Source organism: Taeniopygia guttata, chromosome 20 (genome assembly GCF_048771995.1).
Source record: "Taeniopygia guttata chromosome 20, bTaeGut7.mat, whole genome shotgun sequence".
Taxonomy (NCBI): Eukaryota; Metazoa; Chordata; class Aves; order Passeriformes; family Estrildidae; genus Taeniopygia; species Taeniopygia guttata.
In genome coordinates this window covers 14,463,029-14,480,479 of record NC_133045.1, presented here as the reverse complement: position 1 = coordinate 14,480,479, position 17,451 = coordinate 14,463,029, and the positions used below count along the sequence as shown (strand labels likewise).

The 17,451-nt window shown below is 46.5% G+C and overlaps 2 protein-coding genes and 1 long non-coding RNA gene across 5 annotated transcripts in view; 2 read left to right on the top strand and 1 right to left on the bottom strand.

The window, feature by feature from the left end:
- Positions 1-17,451, top strand: part of LOC116809168 (uncharacterized) — a 20,810-nt gene extending 3,359 nt beyond the window's left edge. For 2 of the 3 annotated variants that reach the window (XR_012051566.1, XR_012051567.1), the window contains exons 2-3: positions 15,220-15,346; positions 15,631-17,451. This is a non-coding gene — a long non-coding RNA (uncharacterized lncRNA). Of the gene's footprint in view, positions 1-14,212; positions 15,347-15,630 lie in introns of those variants that run through there. The other variant, XR_012051565.1, reaches the window with a different exon arrangement.
- Positions 3,915-9,387, bottom strand: DPM1 (dolichyl-phosphate mannosyltransferase subunit 1, catalytic). The gene is given in 9 exon segments (NM_001245380.2): positions 3,915-4,175; positions 6,304-6,418; positions 6,692-6,760; positions 7,177-7,272; positions 7,579-7,604; positions 7,716-7,792; positions 8,212-8,245; positions 8,895-8,994; positions 9,278-9,387. Coding segments are annotated over 9 exon segments (729 nt in total). The 5' UTR covers positions 9,385-9,387; the 3' UTR covers positions 3,915-4,070.
- On the top strand, positions 9,326-11,544 carry MOCS3 (molybdenum cofactor synthesis 3). The gene has a single exon (XM_072917088.1). The coding sequence runs from the start codon at positions 9,426-9,428 to the stop codon at positions 11,127-11,129; it is 1,704 nt and encodes a 567-aa protein (XP_072773189.1). The 5' UTR covers positions 9,326-9,425; the 3' UTR covers positions 11,130-11,544.

Sequence of the window (17,451 nt, the reverse complement as noted above, 5' to 3'; positions counted from 1 at the left end):
GTTGATGCTAATAGTCTTAATCTACTTTTTCTATTGCAGAAGTGGGTATTGTTTCTCACAATACAGCCACTGGAAAAATCAGTAAAATCACTGCATTGTAAGAGACGAAACACTTCACACCAGAGGGGAGGCAATTAGCACTCCCAAGATGAATAGCTTTAATTGCACATGCGTTGTGCTGCTGCTTCAGGTCAAAACCGTGCCCAGATTCATCCTACTACTAGCTCAGTGTCATGCTTGGGTTTTATTCAAATACAAAATAATTAAGACAACTAGTGATGCTTTTATACACAACATAATTAATTATATTATAAATACAAGTAAGTTAATCAGCATTAGGACCACTGGTCTCACAATGATCTTTAAGACCCACTAAGCCACCCAGCTCCTGTGCTGATCAGACACCTGCCAGCATTGGTGCCAGTTTCTGTTGAACAGCCAGTGCTGTTCACTTTGCACCTTGCAGGAATAACTTCCCATTTTATGCTGTCTGCTTTGTTGAAATCCCTCTCAATGGCTAAGTTTTCAGATCTAGTTTTGGATTAAATGGTGAAATTCATTTTTCTCTCTCTAGTTCCAATATATTTTCCCCTGAACAGTAACAACCAGTCCATAAGAAAGTTTTTAATTGCCACAATGCCTGGAGAGAGGGGTAAAACGTGGCAGGAGCAGAGGAGGAGATGATGCTCAAAGTTGCTGTGCTTGGCACTAGTTACTTTCTTTGCCCATGTCTCCTGCAGCATGGCACAGGGGAGGTAATAAACAAGTTCTAAAGCAAAGGAAGAGTTTGATGAGCAGTCCTGCCCCCTGCACACCCCCTGCTCCTGCTGCTCCTGGTATCAGCATTTGCCTGAGCTCTGGAATGCCAGCCACTGAAAGGTGTGGCTGAAGTCATCCCTGCACTGAACTCAGCAGGCAATCTGTCACTGAATTCATTTCTGCCAAGATTTCAATCCAGGCTGTACTGATAGACCCTCAAATAAATATTATTGATTAGTCATCATTATTTTTTACTGTTGATGTGCAGAAGGCTGTGGAGCCTTGCAGTTGGATTTCTGCACAGTCCACTGGAAAATCTGTTTGATTATAGTGTTTATGTTGGCAGCGAGGTTCGTCTTTATTGCAGGCTGAGGTTAAAGTCTCAGATTTTGTCAAAAACCCAAAGCAAAAGTGAAGCTGACTCCCCTGAACCTCAGAGCAGAAAAATCCTCACCAAAGAGAGCAGCTGGGGGTGTGGGGCTGACTCTGGATTCACACTCCAGAACACAAATAAGCCAGGCTTTGGGGTCTGAGTGGTTCCAGCTTCAGCATCCTCCGGGTCAGAGGGACTGAACTGCTGGCCCTGCTGCCTGAGCCCCTAAATCTGCTCAGGGACAGGGAAGCCACGGTGCCAAACGTGAGTTACCTTCTCCCCTGCATGGAACATGCCCAGCTCCAGCCCTGCTCCGAGCTGCTGGCAGCCAGGAAGCAATTACAGCTCCTGCTCCTGCCAGATGATTGAGTGCTCGCAGACACAGATTCCTGAGAAAGTATAATAGAGAAAATGCATTAGCAGAGTATTTGTGCCTTCATAGGAAATGAATATGGATGTAATTAAGAAAAGCTGATTTATGTGGAACTGTAAAGCCAAGGACATAAAATGAAAAATTCTCAGTAAATGTCAAGTCAGTGTTTTGTGGTGGCCAAAACAAGGCGAGGAGAGTATTGCGATGGTATTAAGGAACTGAAAATTAAAATGCCACTAAATAAATCCCTAGTACATGAATATTTAAGACATTATATGGAGTTCCAAGCACCCGATCCCCAGAGATTATAGAAGTGCTGTTCCACTCTAGTCTGTTACTAACATTTTGAGAACAGCAAGATCACAAGACTTTCTCTTGCTAGGAAAAGCCAAGTGGTTTCCATGGTGGGTGTGTGAAGTGTGTGTGTGTGTAGACCCCACTAAGGCAGGAAAGCCTGGATGTCCCTAATGCTGTGGTGCACACTGAGATCAGCTTTCTTCTGTCAGGCACTGTTGTGTCTGCTCATGTCCTGATGCCACGGAGCTCTTGGGTTTGTTCCTTTATAGCACATTTTTCCATCCCCTTTAAGCACAGTGAGAAATTTCACTATTTACCTAAAACCTGACTGTTGCCCTGTCACATTTCAAACTTCCACACACTGCAGCACACAAAATACTCCTGGATTATGACCCTGACTGATACGTGATATGTGAAAGCACCTTCCTCCAAACGTGAGCTCATCAATAAATGAAGGAATTTTACCAGGTAATTTTCATAATTAAAAAAGTAGCCATGAACCTTCTAAAGGCTGAAAGCTAATTCACAGCAGTCAGATGATGAATAATTCATACACTGGACTTCAGTTATATATCCCTACATAAAAATGAGGAAAAGATGAACTTCATGAGGCTTAATTTGCATTCCAGCAAATGATCCGCATTATGTAAATTAAAAAAAAAAATATCTACACCCTCATTATTTGGTCATTAAAAACTTTGTAACTATTTTTAACTTAAAAGAATGCTTTTTGCCATGAAACCTCCAAATGAGATGTAAATAGATAAAACCTATTTACTGCATATTTCACTGGCCCTTAAATCCAGAAATGTATTTCTGTATATATCATTGCTCTGATTACTCTGCAGCAAATGAAATTGTATGTAATTTTCTGAAAAAGTACAGGCAAATGTCATAAAATTAGTTCAGTCACTGTGATCCAGTTACATGTGGATTCAAAACCTGCATCTTTTATTATTTTAAAGCAAATTCCATCTGTAGCTTTTGCTTTGGACAGTCAGCAAAGGAAAAGCTATCAGAATCTGTACTACCCCACTAGAGAATGGAGGACTAGCTCTAAAGCAGTCCACTAGAAAATAACCTTTATTGCAAGTTTTGTTGAATTATTTTTATCAATGTGTTGACTGTGAAATATAAATTTATCATTTATCTAGACATTCTAAATGTTTTCCTAACATTAACAACTGCATCTAGTGTGCTAATGGAATGCAGACAAACATGAGCAGAACAGGCAGCATTTGTAAGGTATTTGTTGCTTCTCCTGTCGCACCATTAATCTTCTGATCCAGGTGTCCACGAATTCCACAGGTATCCACAAAAAAAGACCTATTTTTAATATGTATATATGAAGCCATTCTCGGAATAATCTTATCCTCCTTCTAAATGCAATTTGATTATAAGGGCTTCATGATTTCTCTGTTCTGGCTCTATCAGGCCATGGAACAAAAACTTGTATTGCTCTGTTTGTACTTCCTTCCTCAGGATCTGGAGCAAATACAGAGTTTACTTTGCAAAGTGGTACTTGACATAAGGACAAAACCTGCAGTATCTTCCCTGAGTGAATGGGGTCTGCTGTTCCCCAAACCTGGTGAGGTCCCATTTCACAGACTCTAGTATGTTTAGTTTCTAAAGGCAAGGAAAGGGACTCATCTGCTTCTGGACAAACACACAGAATACAAAATTATTCCATACATATGGTTCCCTTTCCTATCCAAAGAATATTCCTTCTTCCCAGTCTAGGCACAAACCACTGAACTTTTGATTTCTTCTTAAACTGCCCCAGCCATGAGCAGTTCTTTGGAGCTGCCTCTTGACAATGTGTACATGTGCTGAGGGAAAGAAAGGACACTAATTAGTATCTATTTAAATTAATATCTACAAACCACAGGACAAAGACAGGACACATTCCAGGGTTTTTTTATCCTTGCTTGTCTTTATTTCAAAATTATCCTTAGGTTCTGCTGAATAATGATTCATTTCCAAATGCAAAAGATCATTTAGCTTTGTGTTCTTTATTAAGACAATTATTCTTACAAAAATAGAAAAGCATTAGCCTTTATTAATTTTTAGTTTAACATACAGTCCATTTCTGTCGGAAGGAGCATTCTGGGCTGCAGAATGTTTGATTTATTGTTGATGGTTGTTTAATTGTTAAGTCATAACAGGTCTTCTGGCCACCACATAAATTATCAAGCTTTTGCCATTATGTTTAAATCTACACAGACGTCAAAAAATGTTTGTCTAGCCAAATTACTTTAGGATGAAGTCTCAGGTTGTAGCAAACAAGGTCAAAAGCCCCTTTAGGAAGGAGACAATTTCATTGCCTCCCAGTTTGGATTCTCCGTAGACACGGTCCACAAACGAGATGGGAACCTGTTGAAACAAGCAAAATTGGCTTTGAGGTTCAAAACTGAAACCATCAGAAATTCTGGGAACGAGAGAAGGGCCTTTGAGCTGGAGCTTGTTCAGGCATGGGGAGCAGGCAAGCACCAGGCTGGCTCCTTTGTGGCAGCTCTCACCAGGGCCTTTAGTGTGCCCCATAGCTGGGGAGCACAGAATTACTGGGTTTATCACCTTTCAAGCTGATCCAAAGACATTACTCATGGCTGGATGATCCACCCAGGCAGAGCAAACCAACAGCTCACAAAGCCTGCAGCATTTCCTTGTCAGCCAAACTCAAAACTGCCAGAGCCTTTGAGTCAGTGCCTCAGGAAGCACAAATCTGCCCCCAGCACAGAACAGCTCAACCTCACCCTGCCTGGGAGATGACTTTGGAACATGACAGTGCCTATGGTACAAAACCTGTTTTTATCAGCCACTGGCCATTTTATAGATTATTTGCAGCATTTACGGGCATTTAACACATTAATTTTGGTCTCTTCCACAATGTGACACTGTCCAGATGAACTCACTACTCATGAGATGTTGGGAAAGTTTTGCTTTCACTCCTCTGAGCACACACAAGGGACACGTGACAGGACATTCTGCCAACCCCGTGTCAGAATATTCAACCATTTCCATAATGTTTGTCTGCAAAACTGAAACACTTCAGGAACTAAAATACAGAATTGCAATAGGTACTAAAAAATTGGCTTGGTGTTTTGCTGGCTGTGTCAAGCAGAAATCATCTGGCAAGAGGAACACACAAATCCCCAGTCCCCTGCAGGTGTGCCAGAGGGTCTCTCACAATTCCAGCAGCTCAGGCCAAGACAGGAAAGAGCCCAGGACAAGGTGGGAAGAAGATGCCCGGAAAGGCAGGCAGAGAAACTCAGCAATGACTCTGCTGTCTTTGCAGTGTCCCCTTGATGATCCCACTGACAATCCTGGCAACTTCACACAGCTGGTCTACAGGGAATGGGCAGAGGTCACTGAGTATGGAGCCAGGGCAGGATGGCATGAGTGGCATTTCCCGACCAGGATGAAGAATAGTTAATATCTCATCTAATGAGGGGACTCCAGTGTTACCCTTCAGCACAGGAATTGAGCACTGAGCTGTTTCTGGACCTCTGCCTTCCTTGCACAAGAGGTTCCCTCACTGGCCTCACAGGCAGCATTTTCCAGGGCTCTATTCCATGTGCTGGAGGACACACCTGCTGAAGTACAGCAGAACAGGAGAGATGTGCATGCAACTCTTCAGGTACAGCCTGTGTCATTTCTTATCAGCCATTTACTCCTTTTAAACTGGCACAGCTCAGTCTCAATTCTTAACTTTGCTGAAGAAATATTTTTCCCTGGGATGCTGTTCCACAAGCGAAAAAGGTGGGAGAAAAGAGCTGCTTTGTTGTGAGGAAATGCTCTGCCCTGTGTCGATGGAGAAATGCCACACATGAAGTTCAGAGAGAGAAATACAAGCACCAGAATTCTCTGACAATTCATAGTCCTGGAAACGAGGATGAAGAACTGGCTCTGAGATTCTCCTGCAGAGAGATTCCCAGTGAAGCATCTTTAAAGATGCAGCAAGAGCAATTCAATGAAATAAAAAAGCAGACTGCTGGAGATAGAGAATCTAACAATTGCATGGAATTTTTTCATTGATTGTAGACAGCACATTCAAGGAGTTTAGAAGCAGAAAGTTTTGAGAGCTGAAAAGTTGGAAAATAACAAGGCAATAGTTAACAGAGAACAAACCTGAAATAGAATCAGGCTGCTGGAAAAATGAAATTATTTGTGAAGACTTGAGTAGAGATGTCTGTACAATAGGAAGCAGGGAAGAAAAGGCTCAGAGCAGCTTTGTGGTGTATTTTGACTTCTTTCCCTCCTTTGAAGAACCTTGTAAAATTGTGTGCTGCTGAAGGAATGGTAACGGGAAGAGGGGAAGGATCTGAGAAGCCAGGGAAATTAATAACTGCACTTCAGGTCTGGCACTCACCTGACAAAGCTGGAAAATAGAACTCTACACATGTAATTTCTTTGTATTAATTTGAAAATCTTGGCCGCTTCTTGGAAGTAGCCAGAAGTCAGTGATCTGCATGTCCCTGGAGGGAAGCACAGTGCCCCATACCTCTCCAACAGTGAATCCCAGCTGCCTAGCACGGACAATCATCTCCATCTGGAAGACGTATCCTTTAGAAACACACTTCTCCATCAGCTTCTCTAAGACTTCTTTTCTGTACAACCTGTAAACAATTCCAAAGGAAATAAAGCCTGAAGCCCAACTGCTGGAATTTACAAATCTAGACAGTGTGTAGGAATCTGAACTGCAATCACTCAGCTCATTACTATTTATAAAACTCCCTAACGAGGTCATGGAAGCAGCAGTTCTTGCAATCTAATCCACTTCCACCCTTTCCAAACAGATTCCACAGGTCCACAGTAAAGAACTGTGTTCTGTTCTTACTCCAGTTCCTTAATTTCCAATAAACGTCAGGAATTGCAAACCAGACCCCTACCTGAAACTCCCTGTTAGATCTGATGCCCCTGGTCTCAGCAAGACCTGAGTCAGAAAATTGGCTCCACGACTGTGAAAGAAAACATCCATGTCAGAGTTGTTTAGTACAAAGAGATGGGCACTTACTCCAGCCTTAAAAACCAGGAGCAATCCAAATCCAGCTGCAGACCAGACTGTAACCAGCTTGTGCTCCAGTTTCTTTGCAGGATAAATGAGCCAACATGAACACCTCCTGTTCTCTGGGAGGGCCCGAGGCCCCATTCCAACCCACTTCCCAATCCCACCCGTGTCCCTCCAGTCCTTCTTGGTGGATTTGGACCACAGAACTGCCCAGTGCTGGGTGCTTCTGGTACTGAGTGTGACTCTGCAGTGCCCAGCAGGCACAGCAGTCCTGGGGACTAAGGAGTTCAGCTTACAGGGATGGAGTACTTGGAATTATTATTTACAAGGAACAGATTTCTGTGTGAAGAGATGAAAAGTACTAACCTGATTAACTTTCTTTTCAAATCCCAGCCATACACTCCTCCGTTTCCTTTATATCTTGTTCCAGATACGATATCAAAATTGCCTTCTTGCTGCTTTCTATAAACAATTGGTTTTATCAGAAAAACTGGAGGAATGTTTCAAAGTTCAAATTTCAAAGTAAGAACAATCACTCTTTTTCAGTACAAAATCTGTATTTTACAAACTTCTGAACAAGTAAGAAGAGAGGAAAGCAATAGTTAGGGTGGCTGTGAGCATTATTCAAACACATGTTGATTGTTCTCTTATAAAGAGCTACTTCAGGGAATCTAATCATTTTATTTTACTCACTATGGCATAGAATTTCATAGGCTGCCTCATAAATAATTTATAAAGATCAACTTTCATACTATAATCGGCACCTACCTGATAAACTCTGGAATAAATTTTGGCTGAAATGAAAGACAGACAGATCAGAAAAAAGGGCAGGGGTAAAATAACAGCAACCACTGAAAACTGAATTACAGGAGAATGTACCCACAGTAGAAGAAATGCAGCCTTACATGGTGGGAGAGGTCAGCATCCATAATAACGATGAAATTCCCAGTGGCATACTTCATTCCATGAATATACGCAGTGCCTGATGGACACAGAAATAATTGCCTCACTCTTTTAACACAGAAACGCACAGAGAAAGTTCACTTGAGGATGGGCCACGACTTGCAATGTCATTTCCAAAGCACCAGCTGCCCTCAGGAGCCTCAGGAAACAGACTGGGCTCCAGATCCTCCCCAGTCCCTCACACCCCCATCCTGGGCCCAGCGCGTGCAGGGCAGGACCGAGGATCTGCCCTGAGCTTCTGGGAAACCTTCTAGAAACACACCGGGATTTTTAGGTGCATTTTTAAAGCTTGTTTGTTTGCAAACAACTGGATGAAAATGTGTTTCTGCTTTTGGGCTTTACTGTGATTTTTTTCTGGACCTTAATACATTGGATCAATCAAAGGATACAAAAGATTCTTTTATTTACTTTTATTAATCAGAGTTAATAAGGACTTACCCAGGCCCAGCTTCCTTGCTCTGGGTCTCAGAAGCTACAGGAGATATAAAAAACAGATCAATTATTTTATATTACAGTTTTAAAAAAGACTCTGATATTTCCTATATATTTTTGTCTTAAAACAATCTTCATAAATGCAACTTAGTCCAGAAATATTTTAAAAAACTTGACATTTATGCAGTAACAGACTGAAAAAGTATCTGATTGCCACTAAGTAAATTACGGCATCTTGTATATAACTGAGGGTTATGTAGTAATATATTACATAGATTAAAAATACCCCAAAAACTCCTGTTCTTGAGGAATGCAACGAGACAGATTAAAAATAAATCATAAGCCCAGCCCAGGTTTCATCTTTCCGATTTCCTTACTCCTGCAGTCAATCAAAATGAAATTAAATCTTATCCAAAGCCCATCTTTCCCTCAGGCCTGCACCAAGTACAGCACCGCTCACAGTCACTGCTCAGGAGCAATGCACCAAGGATTGACAGCGTTCTGCAAGCAATTCCTGGACTCGTGTATTTGCTCAGAACGAACCGTCCTGAGCTTACACTTGTCTAAAGTGGTGTACAACACCTTGAAGAAAGGGCAGTACCCAGGGACTCCATCCCAGCTCTCAAGGACTTACAGTACTTTCCAATACAAAAAAGACAGGAAACAAAATTGCCGAATGCACAACTCACTATTTTATCCGATCCATATATTTTTTCCAGTTGCTGAGCAACTTCCTGTGTTCCATCCGGGCTTCCATCATCTATGATGATAATTTCAAAGTCGATGCCACTGAAAGGAGAATGATTTCGCAGTGAGCAGGAGGGGCTGCCCGGGGAGGCCGGGAGCGCCCATCCCTGGAGGGGATGGAGATGGGGGCTGGGGACGGGCTGGGAATGGATGTTCCGGGCGGGATTTCCAGCCCAGTGCCCGGCGAAGGGGACACCTGTGTGCGCACTGTGCCATCCCGCCCGGGGTCACGTTATGGCAGTAAATTGGGTACGGGTACCTCCCATCCCTACAGCACCGCCGTCACCCGCACCCTGCCCGCACCCGCACCGGGAGCCCGCGGTACCTGTGGCGGAAGGTGCGCACCAGCAGCCACACGACCAGGGGCAGGTTGTCGCGCTCGTTGTAGGTGGGCAGCAGCACGGAGACGCGGCCGGGGCCCCGCGCCGCCATGGCGGCAGTGACGCGGCGGAAGCGGCGGGGCCCGCGCGGCCATGGCGGGGGCGGCGGCGGCGGCGCGGCTGCGGGCCGAGATCCGCCGGCGGGAGCGGGAGCTGCGCGGGCTGCGCGAGCGGCTGGCGGCCGAGCTGGCCCGGGGCGGCACGGCCGAGCAGGAGGAGGACGGAGAGCGGGGCGAGGCAGCCCGCGGGGCGCGGCAGCCCGCGGAGGCCGGGCCGGCGCGGGGGGATGCCGAGGATGAGGATGGAGCCCGCGGGATGAGGGAGCCCTCGGCGGCCGGGCAGGCGCGGGGAGATGCTGAGGATGAGGATGCAGCCCGCGGGGTGCGGCAGCCCTCGGAGGCCGGGCCGGCGCGGGGGGATGCCGAGGATGAGGATGGAGCCCGCGGGGCGCGGCAGCCCTCGGCGGCCGAGCTGGCGCGGGGGGACTCGGGGGATGCCGACGAGGAGGACGATGACGAGGAGGAGGAGGGAGCGCTCGACTTCCCCGCGGAGCTGCCGCCGCTGCCGGCGCGGTCGGCGCTGAGCGCGGCGGAGATCCTGCGCTACAGCCGGCAGCTGGTGCTGCCCGAGCTGGGCGTGCGCGGGCAGCTGCGCCTGGCGCGGAGCTCCGTGCTGGTGGTGGGCTGCGGCGGGCTGGGCTGCCCGCTGGCGCAGTACCTGGCGGCGGCCGGCGTGGGCCGCCTGGGGCTGGTGGATCACGACGTGGTGGAGACGAGCAACCTGCAGCGGCAGGTGCTGCACGGCGAGGCGCGGCGCGGCCGGCCCAAGGCGCGCTCGGCGGCCGCGGCGCTGCGGCGGCTGAACTCGGCCGTGCAGTACGTGCCCTACCGCGGGGCGCTGCGGCCGCGCTCCGCGCTGCGCCTCGTGCGCCAGTACGACGTGGTGGCCGACTGCTCCGACAACGCGGCCACCCGCTACCTGGTGAGCGATGCCTGCGTGCTGGCCGGCAAGCCGCTGGTGTCCGGCAGCGCGCTGCGCCTCGAGGGGCAGCTGGCCGTGTACAACTACCGCGGCGGGCCCTGCTACCGCTGCCTCTTCCCACGGCCGCCGCCGCCCGACGCCGTCACCAACTGCGCGGACGGCGGCGTGCTCGGGCCGGTCACCGGCGTCATCGGCTGCATGCAGGCGCTGGAGGTGCTGAAGATCGCCTCGGGCATGGGCTCCTCCTTCGGCCGCTGCATGCTGATGTTCGATGGGCTGGAGGGCAGGTTCCGCCACATCCAGCTGCGGCCGCGGAAAGCGGACTGCGCGGCGTGCGGGGACAGCCCCAGCATCACCTGCCTGCAGGATTACGAGGCGTTCTGCGGCTCCTCCGCCACGGACAAGTGCCGGGCGCTGCAGCTGCTGCCCGCCGGGGACAGGATCTCCGTGCAGCGCTACCGGGAGCTGCTGGAGGCGCGGGTGCCGCACCTGCTGCTGGACGTGCGGCCGCCGGTGGAGGCGGAGATCTGCCGCCTGCCGCACGCCCTCCACATCCCGCTGAGGAAGCTGGAGGAGAAGGACCAAGAATCTCTGCAGCTTTTACAAAGCAGAATTTGCGAAGAAAAGCAGAGAACTGATGGCCAAACCGCTCTCCCCGTGTATGTTGTTTGCAAGTTAGGAAATGATTCCCAGAAAGCTGTAAAAATTCTGCAGGAGCTGCCTGCCGAAGAATTTGGTTCTGTGTCAGCTAAGGATATTAAAGGGGGGCTCATGGCTTGGGCCACTAAAATCGACTCAACGTTTCCTCAGTACTAGAATTTTAAATGGTGAAAAAAAACATGTAATTTTAGAGTAAGTTCTGCAGGGTTCCATCTCCTCTGTGTAATGGCTATATCATGTGGAAAAACCAGACAGAAATACCATACTGATTTTTTATGTAACCCTTTTTTCCTAAGAAAAATGCTTATTTTTGTAGCTGTCTGATTATTTTTATAAATATGTAAATCTGCCCATGAAAGTGGAAAGAAATGTATTCCTTGGTTATGATTTAATAGTAAAAACTTGGCGTAACTACTGACTTGTGCACGTGATGATTGAGAATATCCTAATTAGCAATTGTAACCTGGAAAACAACGAAACACGGGAATCACATTATTACTCAGTCTCTGAACCGCTTAACAAATTGAAACAGTGCATGAAATGAATAAAAAATAATTACTGTTAATCTCTAGCTGGTCTGTAGCACTATTAATCTGTCACAGGGGATTGCCAGGACAGCACTAATGAGACCATGGTGGTCAACACCTTTCAGTTCTCTGCAGAAGCCGTGTGTATTTATGGACTAGAAGAGCACCAGGGTGTTAAGAACTTCCAGAGCCATCCATCCTCATTTATTGGGTGGCAAAGCAGTGGATTCCTCAGCTTGAATAGAGGAACTGAGGTTAACTGTTAATAAGACATAAGTTTGACCCTGGAAAGTTGGTAAAACAGACAGAAAATGCTTTTATCAGTGCTTGGAAGATTTCAGAGATTGGGAGATAATGAGGAGGTGAGAGGGAAAAAAAATAGGTGTTTATCCTCCCTCCTGCAAGGACAAAGACCTGTCTCCTGAGTTTTCTCACTGATGCTGTGGCAGTGGCACCTCCCCAGCTGGATTTCCTCGCTGGCATGAAGAGCTCTGCACATCTGGGGAGTGTCTGTACTTCACTGAATGAAAAGAAAGAGAAATAAATAGCTTCTCAACAGAGCTGCTTGAGGCCTCATCACCTCAGCATAGTAATTATCTCCTTATATTAATTAAGGTATGGATTTCTTTACTTCCTGAGGAGGAAAAAAACATCTGTCATGACTAATCTTCACATTGTACCGGGGAAAAAGAAGGAAGAGTGCCATTATAATTAGTAGTTGGAAAGGTGTATTTTGGTAAAATAAATTGGAGAACAGCCACACTCCCAGCTGCATTATAACGTGCCATGGTTCTGGCAAGGGCAGTCTCGTGAAGGAACAGCAGTGAATTTGTAACCAGAGAGTCAGATTCTGCACTTTAGAGAACAATGAAAACATGAAAGGCCAGGATTTAAAGTAAACTTTGGTGTTTGTGGTGTGTGCCCAAGAGTCACTGGGTTGTAGAGGCACAGCTCAGTCACAGTGCCTGGATTCTGGGGTTTCCCTTTTGGGAATTAGAAACCAGGGGGACTTGTTTGAAATGCCTGACCTGGGTTGAAATTTTTCTGTCTCCTCTGTGATTTCTCCATTGTGATGCCATGAAGAAACTGAAATGTAAAGGCAGCAGCAGCAGTAATTCTGTAATACCCACAGTGGGTGCTGTGTCACACATCCCTCTGCCCTCACAGGGGATTCCTTTCTGTCATTCCAAGCAAGGTGAACCCAAGGATGTGGGGAGAAGGGAAAAACTCTTTGATTCTAAATCTGAGTGTGTAGAAATTGTGTGTGAAGTCTTTTCCCTTGCTCCAAGATTGTTTTGCCTCTGTGTTCTCCTGTCAGTGCAGTTCTTGGCAGTGCTGCACTCTTTGAAGATAGGCTGAACAATCAAGGATCATAAAATCGTAACTAAGACCAAACCATTCTTATTATTGCTAGCTTATCTTTTGTTTTGACTTGCTTTAATTCTTGAATTCCAAACATGTAGTGGTTTCTGTGTTCACTGGGAGAAATTCTACTTAAAAATTCTAAGAGAAGCACTAAAAGTTTAAGATTTGTTTTGCTGCCAAAGCAAGCACTGTGGAAAGGCTGGGGTGTGTTGACGTTGTGAATGAAGAGAAGCTGCTTTGGCCAGGGAGTCTGAGCATGGCTGGGCTCTGTTATCAGCAGGGATGAGGTCAGGACACGATCTTGGCCTTTGCCCTCGATGTCACGGGGTTGCATTTTCTAATAAAAACTTTACTGTTCAAAACAAAACTTTGCATTAGGTCCTTGAAATACTCCAAGCATAAGTTTATCCTCTTTTTTTATGCAAAAGCTTTGAGCTGTCCTTTGTGAAACTACAGAAAGAATAATGTGAGGGTTGTGTGCTAGGTGGCACTGCAAGTTAATAAACCACAGCACTCCTGAGCTTGAGAGATGCAATTCAAGCAAGAGCTGAGGTGTGCATCAAATCCATCATTGTGCAGGTCTTTTGAAAAAAAGACCAGGGAAATAAAATGGAGATGAATATTAATGTGGATCAGGGTAGCAAAATTTGGAGCAATGTAAACAACAGGAAAAAGCACACACGAATTGGTTTGTGGCATTAACCTTTTGTGGTTTGTGTTGCTTGGTTAAATACAGCAGCCTTGCTGCTTTACCTCACTCTGCATCTTCAACATCTTGGTGAGGAAATATGTACAGGGCAGGAAAAGCAGAATAAGGCAAAAGACAGAGAAGAAATGCAGAGTTTATGAAGTTTTATTCTGCACACATCTGGTGACATCCCTTTTCCCCCATTCTCTGCTCTGTGTATGTTATGTTGAAACCTTACTCCAGTGAGCAGGTTCCAAGGAACCAATTTAATAAGGATGTTCTAAAAGTTGTAACTGCTCAAATTCATGGACTGTGGGACTTGGAAAGGCAGTGGGGCATTGCACCTTCTCTGGTGGGAGCACTGACAAAGCTGCACCCTCTGTGCTCCCCTGACAGCAGCAAAGAAACTGGGACACTCTGCTCTCAGCACAGGAAAAGAAAATCACCTCTCTTTGCCCATTCTCCAGGCTTTTAGCATTGACTCTGCTCCCTTGATACCCTTTACAATATACTTCATGTGATTAATTCAGAGCCAGCTGGAATGTACCTGTGTGATGGTGCTGCTTTGCCCTCTTGTTCTTCTCATTGTGACATACCTGCAATTCTGATATTTCATACTCCTGCTAAGAACAAAAAACAGCTGCCCTCCAAACTGAACCTTACCAGAAAAGCAAGCTGATACAAATTCACTCTAGTCCTGCTGTGGTACAAGTTTTCCAGCCCGAGAAGAAAGTATTCTGAGTCCCTCAGGCAAAGGGGCATTTACCTGCTCAGGAGCAGTGGAAGGAGTCATGGAATCACAGGATGGTTTGGGTGGGAAAGGACCTTAAAACTCATCTCATCCCAACCCACCTTCCACCATCCCAGGCTGCTCCAAGCCCTGTCCAGCCTGGCCTTGGGCACTGCCAGGGATCCAGGAGCAGCCACGGCTTCTCTGGGCACCCTGTGCCAGGGCCTGCCCATCCTCACATTAATAAAAATCTTCCTCATCTTTAGTCTGAATCTACCCTTTTTAGTTTAAATCAATTCCCCTCGTCCTATTGCTCCTGCTGAAAAGTTCTCTTTTTGTGAAGCACAATTCGAACTTCACTTTGTAAGGGTTTGAAATTATCAAAAATCATCAAAGTGTTTAGACTTCCCTTTTATATATGTATTTATATGCACACATATGTATGTGCACACACGGAGATGTATTCCAGATGGGGTACAGGCATGTTTTAGGCAGAATTTACTGAGGCCATTTCCAGGACTTGCATGTTGTCATTTCAAACACGCTCTGAAACTGCTCTCAGTTTCACTACTGGAGTAGTGGGAGGTAGGAGGTGTGACAGTGATTGGAGCTCATTAAAACTCTCTATAGCTGCCTCCTTAACCTCATTAGATTACTAATTTTTTTTAATCACTTGAAGTAGATTCTGTAGTTTCTTTTATAAATAAAACCATAATTTTATTTACCAGGCTGCTGTTGTTCAGGTGATAGAGGTGTTGACATTGCCCATGTGACCATGAAAATCTTAATTTTAGTCAGATAAAGTTGCATTAGCCTTTTGAAAAGTATCACATGTCAATACTGCAACCAAATAAATGCCGCATAAATATTTCCAGGAGTTTCACCCTTCCCAGAAGTGATGATGATGATGATCTCTTCATCCTTGTTTCCTTGCAGATCCACCAGCCCGCTCTGGAAACGAGAGGCTGCGGCTGCAGTGTCATGGATTGAATATTTTCCTCTGGATTTTGAAAAAGAACTTCCCGAAGTATTTGATCCACCCTTTTGGAGCCGGCTGGTGCAGGTGGGTGCTTCGGGACAGGAATTTGCCGGGAGCGGCCCGTAGATGGCAATGCAGGATGCAGGATCGGGCAATGCAGGATGCGGGATCGGGCAATGCAGGCTGCTGGGATCGGGCAATGCAGGCTGCTGGGATCGGGCAATGCAGGATGCAGGATCGGGCAATGCAGGATGCAGGATCGGGCAATGCAGGATGCGGGATCGGGCAATGCAGGATGCGGGATCGGGCATGTTCCTGCTGGTGAAAGAAAACCCGTTCTGTTCCATTCTGTTCGTTCTGTTCCCCAGGCACCGGCTCACGTCCCGGATTTCTGGTGGTCCTCAGCGATTCCTGACTCTTCCAGCAGCACGGAGCCACCTCTGGGCCCAGGTGGGCATCTGGGGCATAGTCCCTCTCCTCCTGATAATTTCCCACAATACAGAAGATAACTAGAGCTGCATTTACAGGGAACACTTGTCCTTTGGCTTTGCCTGTCAGGAATGTGCAAAAATGTCATTTTACCTTATCCCAGCATCCCAGCATCCCTGAATCCTGAATCCCGGCATCCCAGCATCCCAGCATCCCAGCATCCCAGGATCCCAGCATCCCATCATCCCTGAATCCCTGAATCCTGAATCCCGGCATCCCAGCATCCCAGCATCCCAGCATCCCAGCATCCCAGCATCCCTGAATCCCAGCATCCCAGCATCCCAGGATCCCAGCATCCCTGAATCCCAGCATCCCAGAGTCCCTGAGGTTGGACAAGACCTCCAAGGAACATCGAGTCCCAGCTTGTCCTCAGCCCAGAGCTCTGAGTGCCACCTCCAGCCCTTCCTGGGACACCTCCAGGGATGGGCACTCCCAACCTCCCTGGGCAGCCCCTGCCAAGGCCTGAGCACCCTTTCCATGGGGAAATCCCTCTGGAATCCTCCCGGTGCTGGGCAGGTGCTTGCAGCACTGCAGCTGTGTGCTGGAGAGGCAGCAGGGACAAAAGGCACCTGTGGCTTTCCCCAGGTCCCTCTCAAAGGAAAGTTTCCTCAAACCAATTTCAGGGCTTCTGGAAGCCTCCCCTCACTCTGCCATGAGATGCTTTGCTCACAGATGCTGTCCCCAGAAATATTCCTCTCCAAAATTAAAGTCACCTGCAACTGCGCTGTTGCCTTTGGTTTGCATGAGGATAATATTTATCGATTTCCCAAAATGTGCTTTTCTTTATGAGTGAAAGAAACTGAGTCATCTTTTCCTTGGCTGACCTGGGAGCTGCCAGCACTGTGAAAGTTATGGATGATTTCTCTCAGCTGCTTTGTGACATGAGGTGCATCAATAATGAGAATGAGAGCAGCACTTCAATTTATCATTCAGCAGTTCTGTGTCAAAACTTCCTTTCTCTATAGAATTAACTATAGAAATTTGTGCTGGTGCCTACTTTCTTCGTGAGGTAGGCACCATTAAAATGACATTGTTATCTTTAACAAAAAGATAAACATTATTATCTTGCTGACCACCTCACTTGCATGACTGAGAATTGTCAAATGAGCTGTAAAGTTTTTAAAAAGTCCCAATCTGCAGATGATGGCTGGAAATTTCTTATATTCCAGGTCTGTCCCTCGAGCAGGCTAATTATTGTGGTTTACAGCCCAGTTTTTCTGGACCCACACTGAATATACGAGTTAAATTATGACCATAATTAAGGATGGCTACAAAGCTGCTGCCATTAATGAGGGGACCTGACAAAGGAGGAGCTGAGACCTCAGCCTGACAGAGTTACACAGGTTTCTGTGCCCTGCCTGCCTCTGGTGCTGCACAAGGCTCCAGCTCCTGTCACAAGGGCTGCAGGGATAATGAATGAATATTTATAAAGTGTAGCAAATATGCTCTAATTACCCTAATTGGCCTGCTGTGGTTCCAGTTATGGCAGAACTTAATTTCTGTTCAAGTGACATTTGCTTCTGGATTAGTTCCTGCAGGCAAAGAAAAAGTAAAAGCCCTGCTGAAGAGGGCAGAAGATCCCCTAATATCCTGATCCTGCAGCTTCCTCACCATGCTCCTGGCAGGCTCATGGCTAATAACATTCCTCATCTCGTTAGGGATTTCTAGGGAGTATTTCAGAGGTGTGAGACACTGGGAAA